General features: G+C 40.3%; 1 protein-coding gene across 2 annotated transcripts in view; it reads right to left on the reverse strand.

Moving 5' to 3' along the window:
- The window catches only part of LOC101166794 (copine-5), a 94,461-nt gene that overhangs the window by 50,801 nt on the left and 17,165 nt on the right, over positions 1–26,495 (reverse strand). The window contains exons 4-7 of one of the 2 annotated variants that reach the window (XM_020704604.2): positions 12,480–12,583; positions 11,410–11,449; positions 9,807–9,821; positions 9,577–9,653 (exon numbers count right to left, since the gene is read on the reverse strand). In XM_020704604.2, the coding sequence (XP_020560263.1) occupies positions 9,577–9,653; positions 9,807–9,821; positions 11,410–11,449; positions 12,480–12,583 (236 nt within the window). The remainder of the gene's footprint in view (positions 1–9,576; positions 9,654–9,806; positions 9,822–11,409; positions 11,450–12,479; positions 12,584–26,495) is intronic. The other variant, XM_004070683.4, reaches the window with a different exon arrangement.

A 26,495-nucleotide genomic window follows, 5' to 3' on the forward strand; every position in this document is an offset into this window, starting at 1 on the left:
AGACATATAAGGGATAGAACTGCCATTAATCAATTATCTGTTCCTACTTAGTCCTGAGTAGCATCCAAGTTAGTTAGTGACAAGACACACTGGCAACTCTTGGTTCAGAATATTAAAAACAGATGAATGTAACAGACTTAATGATGCAACCAGCTGCAGTGGACTTTTGTGGTGAAGCTAGATGGATTTGTCAAGGAAGATTGTCAGGGACTCAGTTTTTTCTGACAGAGGAGTGTGTTGTGACAGATATCTGTATGTTGGACTGCTGGCCTTTTTTTTAACGTGAAATAAAGAACAGAAAACGGTAATCAAAGAGTCTCTGATCCATAGAAAATCAGCTTTTTCTTTCTTTCCTGACATTTTTTTTTTTTGTTAACTTTGTTTTAACTCCAAACAATGAGGACAAAACAAATCCTGACTTCTTTTCTCCTATTTTACCATAACAGGCGAAAACATTATTTTAATATACATTAAAATGTATAAGGTCTTATTAAAAAAATAAAAGTTATCAGTTTATTGATTTCAATCAACTGTTTGTGAACGCAGAATGAGAATAGTGTTTGGGATAAGCCACACAACCCCAGACCTGGTCATTTTTTATTTTATTTTTCCAGATCGATTTTGCTGGAAAATAATCACTTTTGTCTTCATCTCTTATTATGCCGTAGAAAAGCAATTCCTGTCCATCAATCTGTGAAGGATTTGTAGGTTATTTCCAAACAATTTGGCAACAATATTGTTCTACAAAACTACTGATTGGATTGTTTTGTGAGAAGAAATACTAGAAATAGAAAAACATTTAAGTCAGATAACTTTTGACAAGAGTGGATATCCCAGCAGATTCAGTCAGAGGTCTTATTTTCAGCGGAGCTGGTTCGATTAATATTTTAGACAAAACGTGCACGTTGTGTTTCAAGCACCAAATTTGGCATGAATGTACCTTAGGACCCCCTTTTTCAGAAAAGCACGTTAGCTACAAGAAAAATACAAAATGACGGCCATTTGTAAAGATGGCGGCCATATACTCAATTGTTACAAAAATAACAATTTCTATTTGCCACAGTCTCAACAATATGGGCTGTTAGGGCATACAATGCAGTCTTTAAACTTGAGGTGTACCAACAGAACACAAATATAAGTCCATAGCCTGCTGTATCTTTTTGGGGTCACAGGGTTGCTGGAGCCTGTCCCAACTACTGTCGGGAAAAGTCTGGGTACACCCTGGACAGGTTGCCAGTCTGACACAGGGTCCCACAATCACACTAAGGGGCACTTGAGAGCAACTAATTAACCTATGAAGCAGGTTTTTGGACTGTATGAGCATGAAGGGGGGAACATGCCAACTCCACACAGGAAGGTCCCAGATGGAATTCGAAGCAGGGCCTTTCCTGGTGTGAGGCAAGCGCGCTAACCACTGTGCCAACATGCAGTGCCTAACATGCTTTTCTGAAAGAGGGGATCCTAAGGTACATCCATGCCAATGATAAGCTAGTCCACTATTTAGAAAAAACAAATATACGAGACATTTACATTTACGAGACACCAGTCAATTTTACCAAGAATGACCCTCAATAACTGTGGCAGCAGTGTTTTTACTTACAGAAACAACAAAAATGTTTTATCTTGATATAACTTAAGAATCAAGACAACCCATGCTTTTTTTCTTTTTTGGCTGTGTGGATCATCGTCACATATTTAACTTATTTAAAAAACACATTTAAAGAAGATTAAACAGATATTGATCAAAAACACCACATTTTCTGCTTCCAGTTTTGAAAACTTTTGGCTGTCCTTGAATGGTGGTGGAGCTTCAGATGCACTAAAATTGAACTCCTTTTACACCCACTCATTATTTAAATCTGTAGTTCGTTTTATCTCAGATGAAGAGCAGCTGCGTTGCTCCCCATCTCTCTGTTAACTACATTAACCAACTACTTTAAAGAACCGCGAGTCTCTGAGGTAGAAGTGATACATTTGCCGTTAGCGTCTCTTTAAAAACGTGCACGGGAGTCTTGTACCCACAGTATTTATTATTTAGTCTTTAAAATTCATTTCAGCATCACTTATGCACTCTTACTTTTTGGAGTCAAGCTTTCTGAGTCAAGGAGAACAGCTCCTCATTTTATTCCTTTAAAGCATTGGCAGCCCCTTCACTAAATCTCTGTTTGAAGCCATAGAGGTCATTTACAGCTCACAAACGTCAACAGCTGCTCGCCTTCAATGCCTGTCAAGTTTTAGATGCTTTAAAAGTGAACATGAAATAAAAAATGTTCAGCATTCAAAAACCTTCAAGCTGTTTTATAAAACCAACACAAAAAGCCCAATATGAGAAATAACGTCAAGCAGAATGTGTTTTTTTTTTTTTTGCTCCAGCAGTGAACTCAGTTGATACCAGAATGTTTTTTGGCCATATTTACTATTTGAATTTTGAATAAACAACTTTGACCTTTCCTTGGTTAATAAACGGATAAAAAAACGAAACCCTTTTAGTAATAATAGATGTTGTTTGTGTTTTTCAACAAATGAACCATTGCTTTCAGGATAATTCTGGGCAATTATAACTTTTCTTTGCCTTCAATGCGGAACTACAATCGTGCAAAGCTTCCCTTTGATCGTACAGGTCATACTTTTGAAAGTACAGCCATTTCGTTTGTGCATCCTGAAGGTTTAATTTTAACAAAGCAGTCCCACTGCACAAGAGATTACATTTGATGTATAAATCAAAATGTGACCAACCTATTAATACTGCCTGTACAACAAGTTACAAAAGGCTGCCATTGAAATGACCGAAAGCAAACAAATCAAGCAAAACCATTTTCTCCCTATTCCATTAACACTTTGTACATATAAAAGGAACAAGGGAACAGATCATTAGCTCTTTTGACAAACGAGTCTTCTCCTAATGGTGGAAATAGTTCAGGTAAGTATTTGATGCAAGTTTTGGTTTTTATTTCATTATTTTTCTACTTCGCTAAACTGTTTTTCCCCATGCATTATTATTATGATTTTTCTTCAGAAAAATAAACATTTCCTCCTTTCACTGTCTCCCAAGGGTGTAGTCAGCCCACCCACAACAGTTACCGTGAATTTGCTCATTTTCAGCCTCAAGCAAAGGGGGCACAGTCACATTGAGATAATAGGTTTAACATGCTAATGTTGTGCAGCGTTCATATGCTCCAGTGTGCGATATAATTCACAAAAAAAGGTTACTGCCATTTATTCAATGAATGTCATTTTCATGTTACCCATAAACAACTGCATCAGGCTCTTTTTGCTGCTGGTTATCACCAGCTACATTACAGCTGTTTAGATCTTCTGAAAAACATGTTTTTTTATGGGCCACATTACTCTCCATTCTCTCCTCCATCATTACAATCACACATGTCTTGTTAAAAAACAGATTGCTACATAAACAGAAAAGTTTGCACTGTGTCAATGATTTCCTTCGATAACTTGCATACCTTCTACTGGTATGCATTTTTATTTTAATAAAGGCAATTAAGAAAAGCCAGTTGGCTTTTTATCTCCAGAACAATGAAGTCAGTTAAAAAAAATATCTCTGTGATGGCAAATAAATTCCTCAGATCAACTCCCACAGCACATTAAACAAACAGATTGAGTAAATATTTATATAAGGAGAGAGTTATGAAGCACGAGGAGAGTTTACACACTCATCAAAGTCCTATTGCTTTTATTTTAAAAGGTTTAATATAAGAAAAACATTCTTTTGTAGCAAACCACTACTTAGATGCACCAGAGGTCTGGCTGTCAGCAGTGATGAGTGTTACTGACCTTTTAAAGAGGAGAAACGGTTATTAGTCTATAAGTTCCTGACATTGATGCTCTCTACAGCTCACCAACACCCACACAAGCCCGGCATGTAGCATTCGCAAGACTAAAAATCTAAAACACACGAACAGAGTGTGTAACTAAGCTTAGCATGCAAAATGCTACAGTAGCTACAAACAACAACAATGTGGAGAAATTATTTTCAGTCAAATGTTATGACATATTTTTATGAAAGATGTTTCTCATTTCCTAAAGACCCACTCCGATCATCTCTTGATCCATTGTACGAGCATTCCCAGTGGTGTTTCAGTTATGAACGTCGTTTTTAGCCAAAATCAAAAAACAGTTGTTTTGAAGGAAACACTTCTGTAGAGCAGCAGATGTTCATTAGAAATTTACCTCTATCTAAGTTGTGGACAGGAATGTTGGCACGGAGTAAGCCCCCATTCCTATTCTTTGTTTTCACTCCCTTCCAATAGCTTACAGCCGCTCACAACCCCAATCTTACCGGTGCGACAGTATCTCAGCTCAGATAACATACATGGATCTTGCTTCTAAATTACAACTACAGTTGCATTTTTTTTGTCTGGCCATTATTTACAATTATTTGAACAAAGAAATACTCAGAAATGCAATTTTGAGCCTAATTTTCTTTATACATTCCCTGCATCATGAGAAATATGCTACAAGAACATGTTAATAACCCCAAAAACATGATTTTCATTGGGGTAGTTCTTTAAAAGTTTGCTTTAGATTCTGAGCTCCCTAAAGATATCTCATGACAGGAATTTACTTCGACTCTGAAATGACTACATAATTGGTCGGCAACGTCCATTCAAGATTGACCAGCGTCTGCTGCTTGATCGAAGCCTGTTACACTCCTCGTTGTCTTGTGATTTTACTTTTTTGAATGCAGTGCTTTAAACTCGAGTGATGTCATTATGTTTAATAAATATAGTCATTTTATTTTAGTATGGTAGTTGAATTATCAAATGATTTAACATGCAAGCCAACGCCTGTTGTCTGGGTTTAAGGACTTTGATTTAATTGCTTGTTTTACCATCTGTGCTTCAGAAAAATCTACTGGGATTTCCATTTTAGAGGAGACTGATAATTGTCATAACAGTCTTCCATTTGTAAATAATGGTTGTCATTGCAGAACAACACTTGACAATTATTTTTGTAAATGGGCATCCGAGATTTATGAATAGCAAAGGCCTCTTTAAGATGACAGCTAATGCCTTCCTTTTGTAATCACTATTGTTATACATACTTAAGTAAATGTTTTAGAAAAACGTTTAATTACTTAAATGTGTTTATTTAACATGATCTGGAGGGATTTGTTTCAGCTTCATGGCAATAAATTTACTTTATTGTTTTGAGTTTTAGATGACGTTTTATTTCAAGACAGGATGACACTGGTGATCAAAGATGAAAACCTGATGGACTTTCTCCCTTATTTTGGATCAACACGTGTAACAAACATTTGGGAAAAGAAATGAGATTTCTCAAGCATGCAAAATCTTTTTTTCTGCATGAGTAAAACTAACAATCAAAGTTGTAGTTTCTTTCCATTTGTGCAGCTAGTTTCATAACATGCTGTGGTCAATTTAGGATATATCTGAAGGACCCAAAAGTTTTTTGTTTTTTTATCAGTTTGTTTAGTCAGTTGCCAGAATTGATCCGTTGTTTAGCTTATGTGACAGACTTTGCAAAGCACAGGTTTTCTTTACGTGTCAGAACCAACATCCCTGCTACAGATGAAGTTCCTGGTTCAGGAAGAAAAAAAAAACTCTCATCTCGTCTTTATTTTGCATCCAGTTCTGAGCCGTCTGGAGCCTTTAACCACATTACTTTGCTGATGTTCACAAAAAAGCTTCCAACATTTTTGTGTTGTCAACCACCTCAAGCTAGGGTTAGGGTAAAACATAATAAACTTTAAAAATCACCACAGGCTTGCGTAATTTCTATTGGCTGGCTCAAACAAAACCCTTGTGATGAGAGAAAAGACATTTTCCAAAAGTCAGAAAGCAAAAAAAAAATGGAGAGGGACCTGACTGCAGACAAGATGGCGCCTGACATCATTAGCTGCAAGCAGAAATTATAAAACTTACCCTAACCATAACCCAATAGTGTTGAGAATTGTAGAAAAAACTTTTTAATAAAGCTTAAATCAGGTAAAGCAGTAACTGTTAGGGTCGTCATTTAAAATAAAGTATTTTTCCAGCAATACAGGAGGACATCCAGTTCTGGACATTGTTGTCTGCTGCCAGGTCTTCTTGGAGAAATGTGATGCAAGATCAAATATTTTAAAACACAGCCTTACGTTATTTTGAAACAGTCAAGTCCCACATGGAGGGTATAAAACACAAATAAAATGGGGCTTCAGTTAGAAGCTGCTCTTTTAATGTCAATGCCCACATTGTTTGATTCTGTGTGTTTGTTATGAATTAATGTGCATTGTTCTTCTTGTCTATTTTCCTGGTTTTACTTTTGCTGGGTCTTCTTACCAGGTCACCATTGTAAATGAATATTTGTTTTCAACTGATCCACCTGGTAAAATAAAGGCTGGATGGCTCAGTTGGGTGCATGTAGGACTGGCGCATCTGAAACCAGAGGGTGGAATGAGCTTCATCCAGTGCGGGCCCTTAGGCAAAACCCTTTGCACTACTGCCTAACTATGTAGCCATAAGAGGGCCCAAGTCTGGGTCAAAATTCAGAGTTGTGTCAGGAAGGGCATCCGACGTTAAAAATCTCAGCCAAAACCACCTGTGCAAATCAGTGAAAGCTAACTCGCTGTGGCAACCCCTGAGTGGATATGCCAGAAAGTGAAAATGGGCATCACTTAGAATGAGGATACTGTACATGGAGATTTCTGTCACAGCCCACAGTGACGCAATACTATCACACCTCTTCTGGAAATAATCTAAATCAACTCAATTTAAGCATAAATCAACCTTTTCAGTATCAGGTTTGGGAAAAGGATTACCAAGCATGATTTTACCAATCAAATTATGTGTTTGTTTAGACAAACTCAAACAGTTTGGAAACTGGATTATGTGATGTTTTTATTATCTTTTTTTCAGACAAAAATGTGCTTTTTAGTCAACTAATAGAACTAATAGTCAAGAACAATTAGTTCTTTGTTTTGGTAAGCATTTGTAATTTTAAATTTAAATCACTAGTTTTATAAAAAATTCATTTTCATCACCAAGCAAATTGGCCTTAGGAATGCAAATTGGCTAAATGAATAATTCAAATTAGGTTGATTTAGAAATAAAATGGAGCAGTGACCTTATGGATCAAATTAATTCTACAAAGTTGGCAGTGACAGCCAGTTCTGTTTATGTTGAGGCAGGTTTTGAAACTGTCACTAAATCACCTCCTATGGAATTCTACAGTTTAGGTTGCATTTGTTTATAACAAGGTTGTCTTTAAGACTTTTTTTGCATTCATCAGTTGAAGAAAATATAATGTTTTTTCAATGAGTCACATAATAATAAGAGAAGCATTGCATGATCCAAAGACTTTTAGATTTGATCCAATTCCAGTGTTGACATCAACACAACACACTGTGCAGCCCCAATGGACACCATGAAAGACACAGAGATGGAGGTTCAGTGTAGCTTGGAGTACAGTGAGGAGAAAAGAGGTCAAGCAAAAAAAAAAAAAAAATCTGGTTGATAGAAGAAAAGAGGAATAAATGAAAGATGAGCTGTGGAAAAGAGTGAAACGGGCACTGATGTGCCTTTTAAGCAGGTCATTTGATGCAGTGTGCCTTTGGAAAGCATATTTAAGCATGACTAACAGATTTCCTCAGTCTCTGCAAAGCGCAGCTCAAAGTCACATGCGGAGAGGCTCTGTCAAAGAAAAGATGCATGACAAAGAAATAGAGCAAGGGGCTCCATGGGCAATTGTCTGTCTCACAGGGTGAGAAGAACACGTGATTGTTACTGCAGGCAATTTGAAAGGAAAGTGTATTTTATAATTAAATTAATCTGCTGCATAAGAGCAACATAAAATTACAGTTTATTCATGGTAAATGGCGTTTACTTATATAGCGCTTTCTACCCTCTTTCGAAGGCCCAAAGCGCTTTACAGTCACAGTCCCATTCACCCATGCACACACACATTCACACACTGATGGCGGCTACGCTGCCGAACACTGGCGCCAACCTACCACCAGAGGCAAGGCGGGGTTCAGTGTCTTGCCCAAGGACACTTCGACACATGGGCGTGCAAGGCGGGAATCGAACCTGCAATATTATGATCATGGGTCGACCGCCCTACTGCTGCACCACGGCCGCTCATGTTTCTTTCAAAAGTAACTAAAGAATTTGACTTTTCATACAATCTGGTGTGAAATGCGAACTAAAAAAGTCAGCCTTGACGCTCTTAGCAGTTATCAAGGTGCCTTGTTGATGCTGCAGAATCAATACTATTTACCATGTTGTCTGCTTGGCACAGCTGATAATGCCAGCTTCCTTTAAAGTCCACTTTCTTGCATGCTGGTGAGCACAGCCTCCTTTTCATTCATATTCCACATGAAGAAACCTCTATAATCAAGACCACAAGTCCTTGGCAGAGTTCATGGTCAACAACAAAGTCATGCTGTTCACAGCAAGAAATACAAAAGCCCTGTGCTCTTAAGCCACTCTCACTCTCAAAAAAGACACAACACGTCGAGCCAGCCACAGATTTGTAGCTTCAAAGTATCGTAACTCCCAATTTACATCAAAGTAAAGCTTATAGCACTGTGTGTCCTGTGCTGACTTCAATATATTTTATGTGCTGAACAGGCTCCATGAATTAAGAGAGTCTTTGGTCATGTTCAATTGCCCACTACCATTCAAGCATCTGGACCTAATCTTGCAAAATAATATCCAATATGTACAACTGCTGGGGAAGACATGCTCCTCGTGATCTCATCTCCTCTAGAATGAATGGAATTTTTATCTTTTAATAATATCAGAAAATTGTGCTTGCAAACTTGAATTTGTTCGCTCACTGAGTGACTTTCCTTCTTCTCACTGTACATAAAGCTCACATGGGTCAACCCTCGTACGGGTGCTGCAGGTTTTTGGGTTGTCCGGGCCAGTAGAGGATTATAGAGAGGAGGGGCTGCATCTTTAGAGGCGCGCAGGTGTGTATTGGAGTTCCCGTGAGGCTCGTGCGTCCACCCCATAAAAATGGAACGTACTGTTATTGTGCAATAAGTGCATCGTGAAACATTTGTGAGGATAGTTTAAACTACACGTAGGGGTGATGCTGTCACACTGTGCCTTTTAAGCAACATCCAGACCCTAGTGAGGTGTGCACACTGGCTCCTACTTACCGTGCACAATGCTGCATGCTTAGGCTGTGCACGTGATATTTGGGTGCTTGTGAGATGCCCATAGGACACAGACAAATTATTCTCTGATTGTCTCATGTATTCTTTTTCTAACAGCGCACTTATCACTTGAATTGCACTAAGCCTCATGTGCATTGCGCAGGATACGGGGGAGGTGAAAAAATGAAAAATTCTAAAATTAGTTTAACAATCCTGCATCTCACCAACTTGCCCTTACGCCTGTCGCAAGTGCAGAATGCCTGTAGCAAAAAAGGTACATGAATATTTTTCCCTTACAGGCTCACCAGGTTTCGTGCTAGCCACCTGCATGCCACACACACATTTGCCCCTTTTTTCTCCCGCAAACAGCCCATATCCACCCATAAGGGCAGTTGTTACTAAGGGTTAAACAGTCAAAGCTTCAGGGCAAATGCAAAAGAAAAATGGACACCCACCCAAGCGGTTTCTCCAAACGACTGGCAGGTGAGCCCACAATCTCTCCCAGTGTGCAGTAAACCTGACCCAGGAAATCCTGCCATGGGAAGGAGGGCATAAAGTAGGATGGAGAGAAGACAGGGCCATTCAAGTGGATCACAGGAGGGCAACAAGGTGAGTCAGTGAGGACTTCAACACTGGTATATGCATTGTACAGTTATATATTATGACGTCTGAGGCAAGCACGTACGTTCAAGTCGGTGGGCTTCCAGGAAGGAGGAGAAGGTAAGAGAGAGAAAAGAAGGCAGAGAAAGACCAGGCAGCAGCAGTGACACAACAGAGCATATCATGGAACAAAAGACACTTGACTCAAATACCAGACTGTCATCACCCATGAGAAGGAAAGACGGACAAAAGTGGATTTGTGAAAGCGCAGATTCACACAGAAGGAATGACAGAGTGGTAGTCTCAAAGGAGGAGAAAAGTAAAGTCAAAATGTGCAAGAGAGCAAACGTGATGGAGGCAGAAGCATGAGCAACCCAATGCAAAGACACAATTATAAAAAAAAAAATCATCACAAAATGAGGATAACAGGCAATAAATGACATCAAATAAGAGATTTGGTCATATGCAAACCAAGTCAGTAAATTAGACCCACACTGCATGTTTTTTTAATCAAAGCTTTCAGCATATCTGAAGCATACATCCACTCTGATGAGACGCTTTTAGGGATGTATGCTTTACAATAGGGGTGTAACGATTCATTTTAACAACGATTCAAACAAGATCTTAATTTGTGGTGGACGATACGATTCATAGTCAATATTAGTTTTTTTTCTTTTTTTGAATAATCTGATCAAGGAGATCTTTAGCCAAAAATTCAACCAGTGTGACTCAAGAGATAAATACCTGCACAGTGCAGGTGAAGTTTTCCAGATTCCTTGCATTTCTTGAAGGATAATCAAGTGTAAATTAAATATGTGTACAAACAAACAAGTAAACAACAATTAATGGCAAATCCATTCACATTTTAGATTCAGAAAGTTCAGACGACTGTTGTTTTTCCACATCAAAATAATACAAATGGAACATTATTAGAACATTCTACCACACTGTATGGTCACATGTCTTTGCAAAGATTCAGATGTGTTTCCACACATTGGACTGGAACGATAGCTTGAGCATTTTTTGCTGCCATCACGTTGTTGTCTGCTGTGATGGTCCTAGGTCATTTTTATGTTATAGTCAAATAAACCTACAATTTCTTAATCCAAATGGTATTTTCAAATATCAGTTATAATTGATGTATTTCTTTTAAAATGTTATAGGTCGATTTGATTAATAACTACCCTCAGACAGATGGATCTGGTTGGATAATAGGAATATAAATCGATTCATCGATTAATTGATTAATCGTTTCACCCCTACTTTACAATGAAGCAGCGTATTTGTTGAAACAGAATGCCATTAGGAAAAAATGCATTCACACTGGTGTGAAAAACTGTGTCAGGTATTGGGAATAAAATTTGAAAACTACATACAAGACGGGGAAATATGCTGAAAACCTTTGATAGTGAGGGTAAAGCATATGCAAATCAAACCTTTATTACCATTACTCTGGGGCAAGAAGGACTCCCTAAAAAAAGTCCATTGCTGCTAAGGAAAAACTGAGATTTTGTCAGTTTAATCAACCTATTTTAACTTGAAATAATGTTGAACAACTCCGTGCTACAATCTTTGATTTGCATAGAACCGAAACACCAGAGGCATGCACTGATAATTCAGAGATTAAGCTGAATTCCTCATCTGCATATGATAAAATGAAAAATGAAAATTAATAAAAAGATACTTACATGTTTTCCCAGATCTGGACTTTTAGAATCAATATCATATCTGAAATCACAAAAGAAACCACAAAAGCTGATGTGTGGGCAACAAAAACGAATACACCACAAATATCCCGACTGAAGGAAATTGCCTGAGAGGTGATATTACCTCAGAGGGGCAAATAGGAGGTGTTCAGTGAAAAATGGGTCAGCAGTAATCTGACAGTTTGCCAAGTAAATTATTCTATAGTTTATGGATGCAATTTTGATACACCACCAGGGGGGACATATTGAAACTGCTCATCAATGCAGACAAAGTTTTCAGAAGACAAACTTGATGTAAAAGTAATTAAACCTGAGCGCACCCAAGCTCCCAACTCTGTGATAAAATAAAGATGTAAATGAGTAACACTAATTGCAAGGGGATCCGCTCTCTCCTTTCCTGTTCCGGTGTTGCATCATAAAAGCATGTTGAATGAATTCATTAAGAGTCTAAAAACCCTCTGAGACCTCCACCTCAGCTCTGGATGCACCTGCTAAGTCCGCTAGAGACTTCATGCTTGAGGGGTATAGATTTTTCTTTCCACCTACTGGAAGATGTGAAGAGTAGAGAATTACACTGAGTTTGTGCAGGGAGAAATTGAATTGAAGCTGCACCTTCCTGACCCCCTCCCTTGTCTGGCCTTTTTCAGCAGAGAAAGGTGGAACAAGGGGCTTGTGGAACTGCATTTCAGACATTTGCTTTGCAGCAGATTAAGGATAAAACATTGATATGAAATATTTCTACCACTTATACCACTTCCCCTTCCTAATATAAATGACTTCTGACACACAGCACCAATGAATAATTCCTCAGGAGAGATATGAGCCACTTACAAGGAGGAGGAAATGGGGGGAAAAAAGGCAAACAGAAAGAAAATGAAAGGCAGGAACAGGGATGAAAAGACATAAAGGGGACACGGGAGACTGATGAAAAAGTCACCTAACGTAAAAAATAAAAAAGATTGGAAGACTATAAGGGGGCAGTTCTTCTGATCCACACACACAGACACCTCAGTATGTGTCCTCAGGGACTTAGATCAAACAGAATAACTCACACGTCAAAGCGCAGATTCTGCTTCTCCTCAAAGAAGTAGTCCAGGATGTACTTCCTGACAAAGTCTGGGTTCAGTGTGTTTTTTATCACCTCTGTTCTGCCAAACTGGATCAGTACCAAGAGAAAGAGAAAGACAAGAAAGGTATTACAGCAGAGCTTTTTTACGGTGGCCCTGGAGTGCAAATCACACCAACAAATAAACAAAACCCGATTAAAGATCACAGTGACAGATTAAAAAGAAAAACATACATCTTAAAAAAACATTGCATTTTAGAAATCAAAATAAACTTTTCAGAAACCAAAATACAATGCCCCAAAGTACCTACCAGAAAAGGGTAGGAACTATGGGACATTGCTGATTGGATGATGATGTTTGTCCATTATTTACATGAAGTGATAATGAATATGAATACAACTTTTTTAAGTATGCAGACTTTGAAGACATTTGAAAAAACTCAAACATCACCCAATCATGTCACATAATGCCTATACCTTTTCCATTTTCTTATTGTGTCTTGTTTTTAACATTACATTTTGTTTCCTGGAAATTACTTTTGTTTTCCAAAATGTTTCATTTTTATTTCATTTAATTTTTTGGAATTTTTGCTTTGATTTCTAAAATGCAATATTTTTTGTTAAAATGTGTTGTGCTTTATTAACGGCCGATGTGATGTGGGGTCATCTAAGATAGCACAAGGGTCAACCCTTGTGCTATCTTAGATGACCCCACCCTTACATTGACGTGTTCTCCCTACCATGACAAAGGTGGAAAAAGGTGGAAAGATTTCATGTAATCCATGGACACCAGTGAAGATCACAAATCATTGAAGAAAAAAGGTTCAGAGCACTGTCTAGTGGGTCTAGATGACCCAACTCCCAATGTTAAAGTGCCTATGATAGCACAAGGGTTACAACATTTTTAATGTTGAGTGATTTCTTTGTGTTATTTGCACTTCAGGGCCACCGTAACTTTCAGTCGACACACAGTGCAGTTGTGCATGTGCAGAGCGTCGCTCCATCTTGTTGATCATCAGTGGACAACTGCATGAGTTTGTGGAGTCTGCTGAGATTACATTTTATTAAGACGTCTCCACCTTCTCTGACCCAAACTTATGCTATCTGTCATAAACAACATAACTGCAGATGCTGATTTTACTGAGTGCCTTTTTCAAAGTTTCATTTAATTGATGCTACATTCACACAACCGTCTTCTTGCCTGACACTTCAAAATAGACCCTGGAAAATAATAAGAGAAAGGTAAACAGAAAAAATGCTGACTTTGAAAAGAAAACTTTCATTACGTAGATTAGGAATATATTGTTAGTGTGCTCATGGATGGACTAAATAGATCATTTCGTTATATTAAAATTTCCACATTTTTATTTTCCACAACATTATTTGTAATAAAATGAATAATTCAAAGTTTTTAGAGTTGGTGTTAAACCTCATAAATAAAATATTCTACATTAAACTGTTATCACAAATAAAGTAATAATAATAGCAATGAGGTGGCATACTGGAAGAATAAAGATTGAGAATTGCAAATTCACAAACTGGTGAAAAATATGAAAGTAATATAACCGTCACCCCAATGTGTAGAATGCTGTTGGATATCATTGTCCAAATCAATTTATGATGAAGACTTGTGTGAAGAGCTGCATCAGCTCTTTCTACTGTCAGAGAATGGAAGGTCCTAATTCCAGCTGAAATCTCCTGTGGAAACTGAAGCCTATTTTTTAAGGGAAGATGCTGAGTGTTCCAGCGGGTGGTCTGTAGCAAATTCCCTTTTGTTCCAGGCCTCAGCAAAGGCTGAAATGATCACCAAAGCACTGCTCAGCCATGCAAGGAAAGCACAGCCCTCATCTCCCTGCATACCTCCTACCTTGGCAAGTAAATGGCTGAGCCATAAACCAAGGTTGCAGGGGAATACAAACGTAAGATATCTTAACGAAGATCTGGGCACAGTGGGTCTGCACTCCATCCCCTTTTGATAACACTAACGAGAAAAAGTGTGAGCTCTAGTGCTGGAAAATGCATCTCAGTAATAGATTACAGCCTAGGAGTCTGAAGAGGAAAGCTTAGGCTTTATGTGAATCCAGAGTTTAGATGGTGTCAGCTGCTTAGGTGAGGGAATGAATGGCGGTGTGAATAACTGGAAAGAAATGTAAACTTTTTTTTTATTAAAGATTTTACAATGTTTGTTTTTTTTCTGACAAATATAAGTATGCAGTAACACATGGATACTCAGAGGAGTTGGACTTGAAGCGGAGAATTGAATGTGTCCTTAACTAAATCGTCTTTGTACAATAGAGAATGTGTATGAGACAAAAAAAAAACAGAGGGTGAGTTTGATCCGTAAAAGAGTGAACGGATTAATACTGTTGATGGCACAGTGAAGGGCACTTCAACCAGCCATATCCACTCCCAGGACAACCAGAATGCATTACCAGACAGAGAGGCAGAAGTGGCGCTCAGCTTTATCAGCGCTCCACAGCTTGACTCCATTGCTTAGCCAGCTAACATCAGCTCTGAAGACACCACAGAAAAATTTAGGCTTTACCAACACTTTCTGCTATTGAGGAAGGGCACTGCAACCAGCACTGACAGATGTGAGTTTTGTCTGAGAGTGCTGCTTCTAGCCTGTTTGCGTCTCAATCTGTAAATTATTTCCTCTTTTAAGAAGTAAAACTGACAGTTGACATGAAAAGAAGCTTGCTTCCCCTCCTGACATAACCGTTTACTGGTAGTTGTGTTTGGTTTGTGACTTTAGCTATTGTAAATGATGCCATCAGTCCTACTCAAATAATCTTTTAATCTATTTTAAGAGAGTTCCCAGGGGTCTTTTAATGACGATTTAGCCTTTTTTTTTTGTCAAAACCAGAAAACCTGTTTTGTTTTTTCTGACAGTTTCTGCAGAATGGCACTAGCTCATTAGAAACCACTTCTGAGCACTGGGCAGAACTACAGGCGCAAAGTTAGCCTGGTCTCATTTCCCATCATCCCTTTGTTTACACTCTCTTCAGCTAGCTTACAGTCCCTCACAACTCCTACCTCACATTATCGCTGCAACAAAAATGGCAAGCAATACTGGAGCTATCCAGAAGTACAGTTTTGAGTCAGATGTCAGCTCAGATGAGGAAAACAAAGACCTTCATGGATCTGTTTGTCTACTAGTGGATGCATCAGAATGGAGCAGAGCAGGGAGCTTGTGTTCTACTGCTACAAGATTTGTCCGGCGTCATTTTTTCATCTGCTCCTAATTCCCAACGAATAAAATAATACTCAGAAATGCAATTTTAACCTTAATTTTCTTTATTTATAACCTCTATCGTCAGAAAAATGCTACAAGAACGTGTTAAAAACACCAAAAACGCAATTTTCATTAGAGTGGGTCTAACAGGTGTTTTGTTTTGTTGGTTTTTTTTCAGGGCGATTTTCCCACTTAAACATGATGGTTAAAATCATACAGATACATTCTTTACATTAGATTAGGTTCATCCAGGCTTAAACTGCTTTGTACTCATCTGTTTCTACATTGCACACTCATTTTTTTTATGATTTCCATTGCTAAGCTTGACATTGATTGTTCTGGGTTAACATGCTGACAGCTGACACGTCACCTGCCAGCACCTCCGCTTCAGAGCCTTCATGTATTTTGGTTGGTAAGCTTGTTAATAAAGAGAAAGTGAGCATTTTCTTCCCAGTATGAAATCTCAAGCACAGCAAACACAGTCAGCACATTTGTACATCACCCCAAAAATACAGCAACTCCAATGGAATTGGATAAATGAACACCTCTTTGTCTTCATAGCTTTAGAATTAATGGATAGTTTATTATTCTTGCTGAGCTTCTTTCTAAGCTACAGCAACACGTTTGTTTTTTCAAAGACAAATGTGTAAATCTATTCACCAACAACAAATAAGTTAGTATTTTTTAATGGTTTACTTATTAAATTATGTTTGAGTTGCAACTTTAAAAAAAAAACATGTATGCATTTCTTAAAATCTTTTATTATTTTCATTGGAAATGGAATGGGCAGATTTACTGGCATTAAAGCAGACTGTTAAACTGCATGACCAGAGTCCTTAGAGCCCATTCCCAAAGTCTTAAAAATGCATGAGTTTCGTTACATAACAAGTAAGCACACTTCTTAGGCTAAATTGTTTCTGTATTTGCTTTGCCATGCTGCAGTTTTAAGAGGAGCTTGTGAATATTGTGAGGACTGGAGCCATTAGACTTCTCCTTTTCCAACCCTGAGCACTAACACTCTGATTTTGCATGTTGGGTTCCATTCTTCTGGTCTCTGAGAGTTCCAGACCAGGGTTTTCAAAACCATTGATAAACATTTTATTTCTCTTGAAACAGGCAGCTATGCTTAGGACTGAAGATTGATTCATGACATATCACTCACTCTCTGCTCCTAGGGGCTATGCTGCTGCTTCAAACATTCTGCAAACTGACTCATGTCTGGTATTTTTGGCTTTGTGGGGATCCCAGCTGTTAGTATTTCTTCATTTTACTCACATTTAGCTGCTGTTTCTGTTTCTTCTGGGTCACGTTTTCCTTCTTTTTTGACGTATTTGTTCTAAATGTTCTGAGACAGGAATACAGGAAGATAAGTGTGGGAAATAGAGATTTTTTTATTTATAAGTTGGACAAGATAATGTGGAAGCTAAGCTCCCCACAACAGTTTTGTTTTGTTAATTGTGCAAAACACCTTGCATGTTGTGCATCTTTAAGACGCCACTAGGTGGCGCTTGCAAAATTCTGAGAAGAGAGAGAGTTTTTCTGAGAAAGAACAGCACGTTAACAGGGTCCGTGGCTGGTGAGCTAAAAACGAAAAAGGAAGTGCAGTTGCCTTTTCATGTCGGTGGACTAATAAACAACTGAATTCTATCAAGCGGCCTCCTCATCTCTTTCAAGAGTGCAACAAAATTTGGTAGCAGAGGATGGTTCAGCGGTGCATGGACAGCCTGTGAGTCGGACCGAAGGGAAAGGAGCACGATGGAGTTGGAGCAGCTACAGGACAAGCTAAGTGAAGCCTTGGTGCAGCTACAGCCTGAGCAGCTACAGAAGGTATGCTCTTTTGCGAAGATCGACCCGGGACTGTTATCCAAAAAGCACACGCTGATAAGATTGATAAGTGAAGAAGTAGAAAAAATTGTTGAAAGCGAAGAGGAGGATACCACGTGCGCTTTTCTGCTTAAGCTAATCAGCTATGCTAATGAGGCTAAGCCAGCCACGCTGCAGCCTTCCCCGCCACCGCAGCTTCAAACCGCAGACACAAGTCATGATCATGCTGAAGCTCTTTTGAGTTTACAAAAGCAATATGCGGTTCTGCAGGAAAGTTTCGTAGAGTCAACTAAGCGGATTGAAGCAGAAATGGCCAAATTAACAATGAGAGGGGCAGGCCAAGCACAAAGTCACCCGAGTCTGACGCAGCACGTGGTCCCCCCAGCTCCTACTCTGCCTGAAGTGAGCATTAGAAAAGAGTTTCGGATTAATGGCCAGATCGGAGAGCGGGGACAAAAGGACAAATTGTCTTATTCAAACCTCATCCACCAGATTGACATGGGTTTAAAGAAAAATCACAGTGAGGCTGATATCATTGAAGCGGTTGTCAGAGCAGTGAGTCCTGGTCTCAGCTTGCGTGATATGCTGGAGATAAAGTCAGACCTCACCCTCTCACAGTTGCAGACAATCCTGCGTGGACATTATAAAGAGGACAGTTCCACTGATCTTTACAATTGCTTGATCAATCTCACCCAAGAATGTAATGAGTCACCACAGAACTTTTTGTTTCGGGCCATTGAATTAAAAGAAAGACTGTTGCTAGCATCAAAAGAGCCTGGTGCAGAAGAACAGTACAGCCCCGAGTTGATTCAGAGAAAGTTCCTGAGGGCTGTGGAAACTGGACTGTTAAGTGCTGATATAAAATATCAACTAAAGCGCTACTTGGAGGATCCAGCTGTTACTGATGAGCACCTGATAGCCAAAATAAATGCAGCTGCTAGTCTTGAATGGGAAAGAAAGCAAAAGTTCAAAAAGCACGTCAGAGAACCCAGGGTCAAAGAAGTCAGAGTGGAAGCCCAAGCAGGTCCAGAGACGGCAGTGGCCAGTGTGAGTAGCCGACCATGTCCTACAATGACAAAAGGTAAAACGCCTGAAATGCCAAATGCAACACGCACGGAATCAGAGCTTCTTGACATGGTAACACAGCTTAAAGGGGAAATGGAAGAGATAAAGAAAGCCATTCGTGAGTCTCCCCGAGCCCCTTTTCATTTCAGAACCAACAGGAAAAGAGGGTGCAAGAGCTGTCAGGCTGCAAACAATGGAGAGCAATGCGACCACTGTTTCAAATGTGGGAGGAGTGGCCATTTGTCACGGGACTGTAGATCTGGAAAAACACAAGGTAAAGGGCCAGTAAACATGGCTGCTAGCACTGTCATCACCAGACCTACACAAGCTGAGACACAAGAGCTTTACCAGCTAGTAACAGACAGCATTCAGAAATTAGAGGCAAGGTTGGCAGCTAAAACAGAGTCAACTCCGGATAAAGAAACCATTAGTGTCAATCTACTGTCCCCAAATCGCAGATCACAGCTTCTCAACCTGATTGGGAAAAAATATGTGATTTCCTGCTCACTTAATGATGTGGAAACAAAAGCTTTGTGGGACACAGGATCGCAGGTCTGCCTCATAAATGAGACTTGGAGACAACGCAACATGCCAAACACAACAGTCAGGGATCTAATAGAGTTAGTTGGTCCAGATATGTTGGATGGGAGGGCAGTAAACCAGACACCAATTCCATTTTCCGGGTGGGTGGAGGTTACTTTTAAACTTCCAACAGACACTTGTTCGAAAATCGAGCTGCTTGTCCCAGTGTTAGTGGCATCCGGAGTGGGAGTGGCGGAGCAACCCATAATTGGATTTAATGTGATTGAACAGGTCCTTAAGATGGGCATAGAACCTCCTGATGCAATCAGTGATGCAGTCAGCACCGCCTTTTCCTTTGATTGTAAAAAGACTGAAGTTTTCTTAAAAGTGATGCAAAATGGAGAGGATGGCTTGGGAGAAGGCATTGTAAAATTGGGTTGTGACACAGTGACTGTTCCTGCTGGCCAAACTAAAACAGTAAAGTGTTTTGTCCGAACTGGCACCCTTACAGACGCACAGGATGTACTGTTTGAGCCGAGCCAACACACTCAATTACCAGAGGGGTTACAGGTGCAGAAGGGGGTAGTAAGGTTAAAAAGAGGAAAACGGGCAGCAGTAACGATTCCAATTACAAACAGTACAACTTATGACATTCGGCTGCCAGGTAAAACCATTTTTGGGCAAACGCAAAGACTCAAGGTCATCTACCCTGCAGAAATGAGACCCACTACGGTAGGGCAGGTTGGGACAAACACAGTAAACTCAAAGGCGGAAAACGGAGAAGGCAAAGAAACAGACCTCACTGAAAAGGAGCCGGTGGACGCCTGGGAACCTCCGGTTCCCCTGGATCACCTTTCTCCAGCCGAGAAAGACAAAGTCAAACAGCTTTTAAGGGAGGAGAGAGATGCTTTTGCACGTGATGAGTATGATGTAGGTACAATTCCCTCTCTGCAGTTGAAAATAAGACTGAACGACCCCACCCCTGTTAAAAAGACATACATTTCAGTCCCCAAGCCACTTCATAAAGAAGTAAAAGAATACTTGGAAGATCTGTTAAACAGGGGTTGGATAACCAAATCAAAGTCATCTTACTCAAGTCCCATTGTCTGTGTGCGGAAAAAAGATGGGGGCCTTCGCCTGTGCTGTGACTTCAGGGAGCTAAACAAAAAGTCAATACCCGATCGCCACCCTATTCCCCGCATACAGGACATGTTAAACAGTCTGAAGGGAAGTGCCTGGTTCTCAGTCCTCGATCAAGGCAAGGCATATCACCAGGGCTTCCTGGAAGAATCCAGCCGTCCCCTCACTGCATTTATTACGCCCTGGGGTCTCTTCGAATGGGTAAGAATTCCCTTCGGTTTGTCCTCAGCTCCAGCAGCATTCCAGAGATCAATGGAGGAGTGTTTGTGGGGGTTGAGGGATGATATCTGTCTGCCTTACCTCGATGATAATCTTGTTCATTCACAGACTTTTGATGATCATCTGCGGGATCTAAGAGACGTCCTACACCGATACAAAAGCCACGGAGTGAAGTTGACTCCTCGTAAATGTGAGGTTTTCAAAAAAAAGGTACGTTTTCTTGGCAAGTTAGTCACAGAAGAAGGCTATACTATGGACCCTGCAGATGTTGCCCCTGTGCAAGCCCTGAAACACAATCAGCCCACAACAGTAGGAGAGTTAAGGAAGCTGTTAGGTTTTGTTTCATATTACCGCAGTTATATACCTAACTTCTCCCGAATAGCAAAGCCTTTATATGACCTCCTGAGTAATGACAAAATGGGCACAATAAAACAAAAACCCAAGAAACAAAGTAACTTTGGGCAGTTGGCCTCATCACACAAAATCAACTGGTCTTCTGAACATCAGAGAGTTTTGTGCCAACTCATTGACTTTCTCTCCCAGCCTCCAGTGTTGGGTTACCCAGACTTTGAGGAGCCATTTATTGTCCACTGTGATGCTTCCCAAGAAGGGCTAGGAGCGGTGCTATACCAGCGACAAAATGGAAAACTTGTGGTGATAGCGTACGGCTCCAGAAGTCTAACTGCCCCAGAGAAAAATTATCACCTCCATTCTGGGAAGTTGGAATTCCTTGCACTGAAATGGGCCATAAGTGAGAGGTTTAGGGATTTTCTGTATTATTCCCCACCATTTACAGTTTATACAGACAATAATCCTCTCACCTATGTGCTCTCCACGGCGAAGTTAAATGCCACAACACAGAGGTGGGTTGCGGAGTTAGCCGATTTTCAGTTTGTGATTAAGTACCGGCCCGGAAAAGCAAACAGGGATGCAGATGGCCTCTCACGAATGCCACTAGATATGGAGCAGTATATGAGCAAATGCATACAGGATGTTCACCCAGATGTAATACAGTGTGTGGTGCAGGCGGTCAGTGTAAAGTCTCAAAATAACGAGCCATGGCTTTGTCCAGTGACCATTTCTTCTCTCATCAGTGAAACAGAGCAAGCAGTCACTTCCATTGCTGAACTTCCAAAAACAGTCTTGAGAAGGGCTCAAGAAGAAGATGCAGTCCTAGGAGATGTTGTGCGCTATGTGGAGTCAAATCAATGGCCAAAAAGTGGAAAACGTCTTAATAGCAAAGTTGCAGCATTATTTAGAGAAAAACACAAACTAAAAAAAGGTGAGGATGGGCTAATTTACAGACAGACTGCATCCCGCACCCAGCTGCTGTTGCCTCAGAAGTATCACAAGCTAGTTTATAAGGAGCTTCACGAAAAGATGGGTCACTTAGGGGTGGAGAGAGTCATGAATCTAATCAGAGAGCGATTTTACTGGGCTAACATGCAGAAAGATGTAACACATTACATCACAAAGGTGTGCAGCTGTTTAAAAAACAAGCGTCCCAACAGGCCCACAAGAGCCCCTTTGACTAACATCATCACCACCTACCCCTTTGAGCTAGTCTCTGTGGACTTCCTGCATCTGGAAAGATGCAAAGGCGGTTATGAGTATATTCTGGTTTTAATGGACCATTTTACACGTTTTGCTCAAGCCTACCCCTGCCGCAACAAAGCCGCCCACACTGCCGCTGAGAAGATCTTTGGAGACTTTGCACTCAGGTTTGGGTTCCCCACCCGTCTCCACCACGATCAGGGAAAAGAGTTCCAAAATAAACTGTTTGCAAAGTTACAGGAGTATAGTGGTGTCCAGGGGTCCAGAACAACTCCCTACCACCCACAAGGAAATGGGCAGGTGGAGCGGTTTAACCGCACTTTGTTGGCTATGCTCAGAAACCTGCCAGAAGCAGACAAGGCTGATTGGAAGTCGTCTCTTGCCAAGGTGGTTCATTCCTATAACTGCACCAGGAGTGAGGCAACGGGATATGCACCCTATTACCTTTTGTTCGGCCGCAGCCCAAAGCTCCCAATCGATCTAATGTTTGGTCTAGAAACCAGAGAACAGAGTTCATCTCAACAGGACTACGCAGAAAAATGGAGAGCTAAAATGGCTGAAGCTTATAGGCTAGCCTCAAAGTCAGCTCAAAAGGAAGCCATGAGAGGAAAAGCCCTGTACGACAGAAGGACATATGGTGCAGAATTGCTTCCTGGCTCCAGAGTGCTTGTTAGAAACCTAACAGAAAAAGGAGGGCCAGGAAAACTAAGATCATTCTGGGAACATCGAGTTCATGTAGTAACCCAAAGGAAGCACCAAGACACCCCAGTGTATGAAATTAAACCTGAAAATGGCAAAGGACGCACCCGGGTAATGCACAGAAATTTACTCTTGCCATGTGACTTTCTCCCGCTGGACACAGAAGACTCTCAACAAGAAAAAATGAGAAAGAAAAGATACACTCAAGAACATCAGGTGAACACTCGAGAGAGCTCAGCTGATGAAGAAGAGGATGAAGAGTGCTGGCGTGCGATTAGCGGACTGCCAGCTGGAAGGGATACACGCAGCCGCCTTCAACTCAGAGCTGAAGCGCCAGTGTTTCACCCCTACAACAAAAGAAGTCAAGAGAGTGAGAACAGCGACTCAGATGAAGATGCAGGACCACTGGAGCCTGATGATGCAATGGCTCCAGGTGACCCAGCTGAGAAAGATGAGGTCCAGGCAGAGGTGCCGTTTGAGTCCAGTTCCAGTGACCAGGAAGATCCTCCCTACAACTCTGTGAAACAGTATCCTTTCCGACAAAGAAAAAAAAGACAAGTGTTTACCTATGATAAATTAGGTCTGCCTAGCACTTCATATGTTTAAGTGTAAAAATGAAGTGTAACAAATAGGCTATGTTAAAGAAAAAAAAAAACATTAAGTTAATGAATAGTTGTAATGTTAAACTTATTCTAATATTGACCAATATTTGTTATGTTTAGAAAAAAAAAAGATTTTAGTATGTTTGATTACCAGGCAAAAGAGCCACATGTGGGTTACACTGGTAGGTTATTTCTATGTTGAGTGCCTTACTCTCAGGAAAGATGCAGATACCCTCTGTTGGTGGTTGGTGTAGGAGACTGTCATCGTGCACAAAGGCATCTTCTACAGACATGCAGCATGGAAAAAAAGGAGATACATGCTGTATTGTGGACTGTAACCAGTTAGCATCTTGATTTACACTAATGTTCCTGACTCCTACATAGTGTGACCCTGCTTTCATGTAATACGTTGTTTCCATATGTGGACTGTTGATAATTGATGTTTACATTTTTTTTCTCAGATATTTTAGAATGTCGAGGCGACATTACAATTTTGAGGGGAGAGTGTGGGAAATAGAGATTTTTTTATTTATAAGTTGGACAAGATAATGTGGAAGCTAAGCTCCCCACAACAGTTTTGTTTTGTTAATTGTGCAAAACACCTTGCATGTTGTGCATCTTTAAGACGCCACTAGGTGGCGCTTGCAAAATTCTGAGAAGAGAGAGAGTTTTTCTGAGAAAGACCAGCACGTTAACAGGGTCCGTGGCTGGTGAGCTAAAAACGAAAAAGGAAGTGCAGTTGCCTTTTCATGTCGGTGGACTAATAAACAACTGAATTCTATCAAGCGGCCTCCTCATCTCTTTCAAGAGTGCAACATAAGGAGCGATGTGAAGGTGGTGTTGTTGAAATTTGTGGAAGTTGTGGAAATGACAGAGGAATGAAGCTGATGAGTCACACAATGAAGTTGGAAAGAGTATTGGAAGCTAGCCTGAGGTCATAAATGAACATTTGGGAGGAACAGAATGGTTTCATGTAGAGTAAGAGAGCCACAGATGCCATATTTTCTTTGTGGATGCTTCTAGAGAAGTACAGAGGAGACATCTATTACAGGCTACAGAAAGAAGAGCTCTGGCTTTGTTAAAGAATGCTAAGATGTGCAGTATAGGTCTGACAGAGGTGGAGGTGAAGGTGGGACGGCACCAAGGATCATGTTTGAGCTTCTAGTTTTTGTGGAGATGGACAGACTGACAAATGATGTTAGACAGGAACATCTGTGGACCATGATGTTTGCAGGTGACAGTGGGATCTGTAGTGAACACAAGGGAACAGGGAGCAGGTGGAGGAACATCTAGAGAGATGGAAGTTTGCTCTGGAAAGGAGAGGAATGAAGGATAGCCACAGCAGGACAGAGTATCTGACTGTGAATGAGCAAGTTGGAACACGTGGAAAAGGGTTTCAGGTGTGATGTGTGACAAAAGAGTGTCACGAAGAATGAAAAGAAAGGTGTAGAAGACTGCGGTGAGAGCCTCCATGGTGTTGGCTTAGACTAGAGACTCTGAGAAGAGACAGAAAGCAGAGCTGGAGGTAGCAGAGATAAAGATATTGAGATTATCTTTGGGAGTAGTGAGGATGGATGGAATCAAGAAATCAATCCACGGTTGATGTTATGGACACAAATGAATGCAAGCCGGTTGAGATGGTTTGCACACCTTCAGAAAAGGGACAATAATTGTGCTGGTAAAAGGTTATTAAGGTTGGAGCTACCAGAAAAGAGACTTAGAAGAAGACCAAAGAGGAGATTCATGGTTGATGAAAAGAAGGTGCACATGAGGGTTGTTGGTGTGAGTGAAGAGAATAAAAAAGATATGGTTATGCTACATTAACAACAGGCATGTGACGCAAGTTTAAGAATGTGTTAAAAGCACATTTTTGAACGCCTGCTTAGGGTTTAGCATATGGTGTTCACACTGGACAAACTGGGAGGGGCTTCTTCTTCTTCTTTTTGCTTTTCTACTCTTGATGCCCATGTCTGCCACCTACAGTTAAAAGAGGCTTGGTGTAAAATGCTGAAGCGGTGCAAATCTTGCTCTAGGTTTTTCTTTTCACATTTCCACTCCAATATGAAAGACTTTGTGTCATATAATTCCAGCCAGGCATAAACTGCAATTATTAATGTCTCCGCTAATATCAATGGTTGGCACTTCCATTCATGAAAAGGGACGCCATCCATACGTCACCACCAAATCCAAGGTCCTGATTAGTCAAAGTTTAAACCTGGTTTAACAGTCAATGTGCGTTTAACGACCGTGTGTTTTGCACGTAGAGCCCCAAAACAGAGTGTCGGGAGTCAGGCTTTGTCTCCCCCTCTGGTCACCGCTGGGAGCCATCACCAGTTTACTGACTCACTACATCTACCAGCCACCTCAGCACGTAGTCCCCCGGATGCCACCCAACTGAAACCTAATTGATAATCACTGATCTGAGACTTAAGCAGGAAGTACTGTTTGGTCCCGTCACCCTACATTACCGACCATTCCTATCCGGACCTGATCTTCTGTTTGCCTGACTCTGATTTGACTGACTCTAATTTCCTACCACCTGCCCCAGCCTTGCCTTACCTTCATGCACTTATAGTTGTGCTTGACTACTGTCAAACCTTCTGGTCAATGAACATGCTGCATTTGGATCCACAGCCATAGAAAATTTGCATAGTAATGTGAACACAATAGTTTTGAACATGGAAGCCCTAAAACACAAAAATTGAAAATGTAAAAAAGAAATGAAAAAGTAACCTGGTAAAAGCTCTGCCTTCTGCTTCCAGCTTTTGACAATAATTTACATGAACTAAAATGTTCTGTTATATTCTGGCTCAATAGGCCCCATCATTTTACTGATTTTATGTTTTGTACAGTTAGTGAAGCCTGTTGAAAAATTGGGATATAAATAAAACTGAATTGAATTCACTGTTGAAATAGAAAATAGAAAAACTACATAAAACAGTTAAGGGTTTCCTGAGGCAACTGTTTGAGGATGTATGTGTTGATGTAATTTTTCCACATTTTTATCACTCCAAAACAATCAAAATATAGAGGGTGACTGAATTCCCCTGTAGATGTGCTGGTTGTCCCCCTTTTTCTGTTGCACATCGTTCATAATAACGATGTGCAACAGCAACAAAAAGATGGCATCAAAATTGGTGTC

Source organism: Oryzias latipes, chromosome 7 (genome assembly GCF_002234675.1).
Source record: "Oryzias latipes chromosome 7, ASM223467v1".
NCBI classification, from domain to species: Eukaryota; Metazoa; Chordata; class Actinopteri; order Beloniformes; family Adrianichthyidae; genus Oryzias; species Oryzias latipes.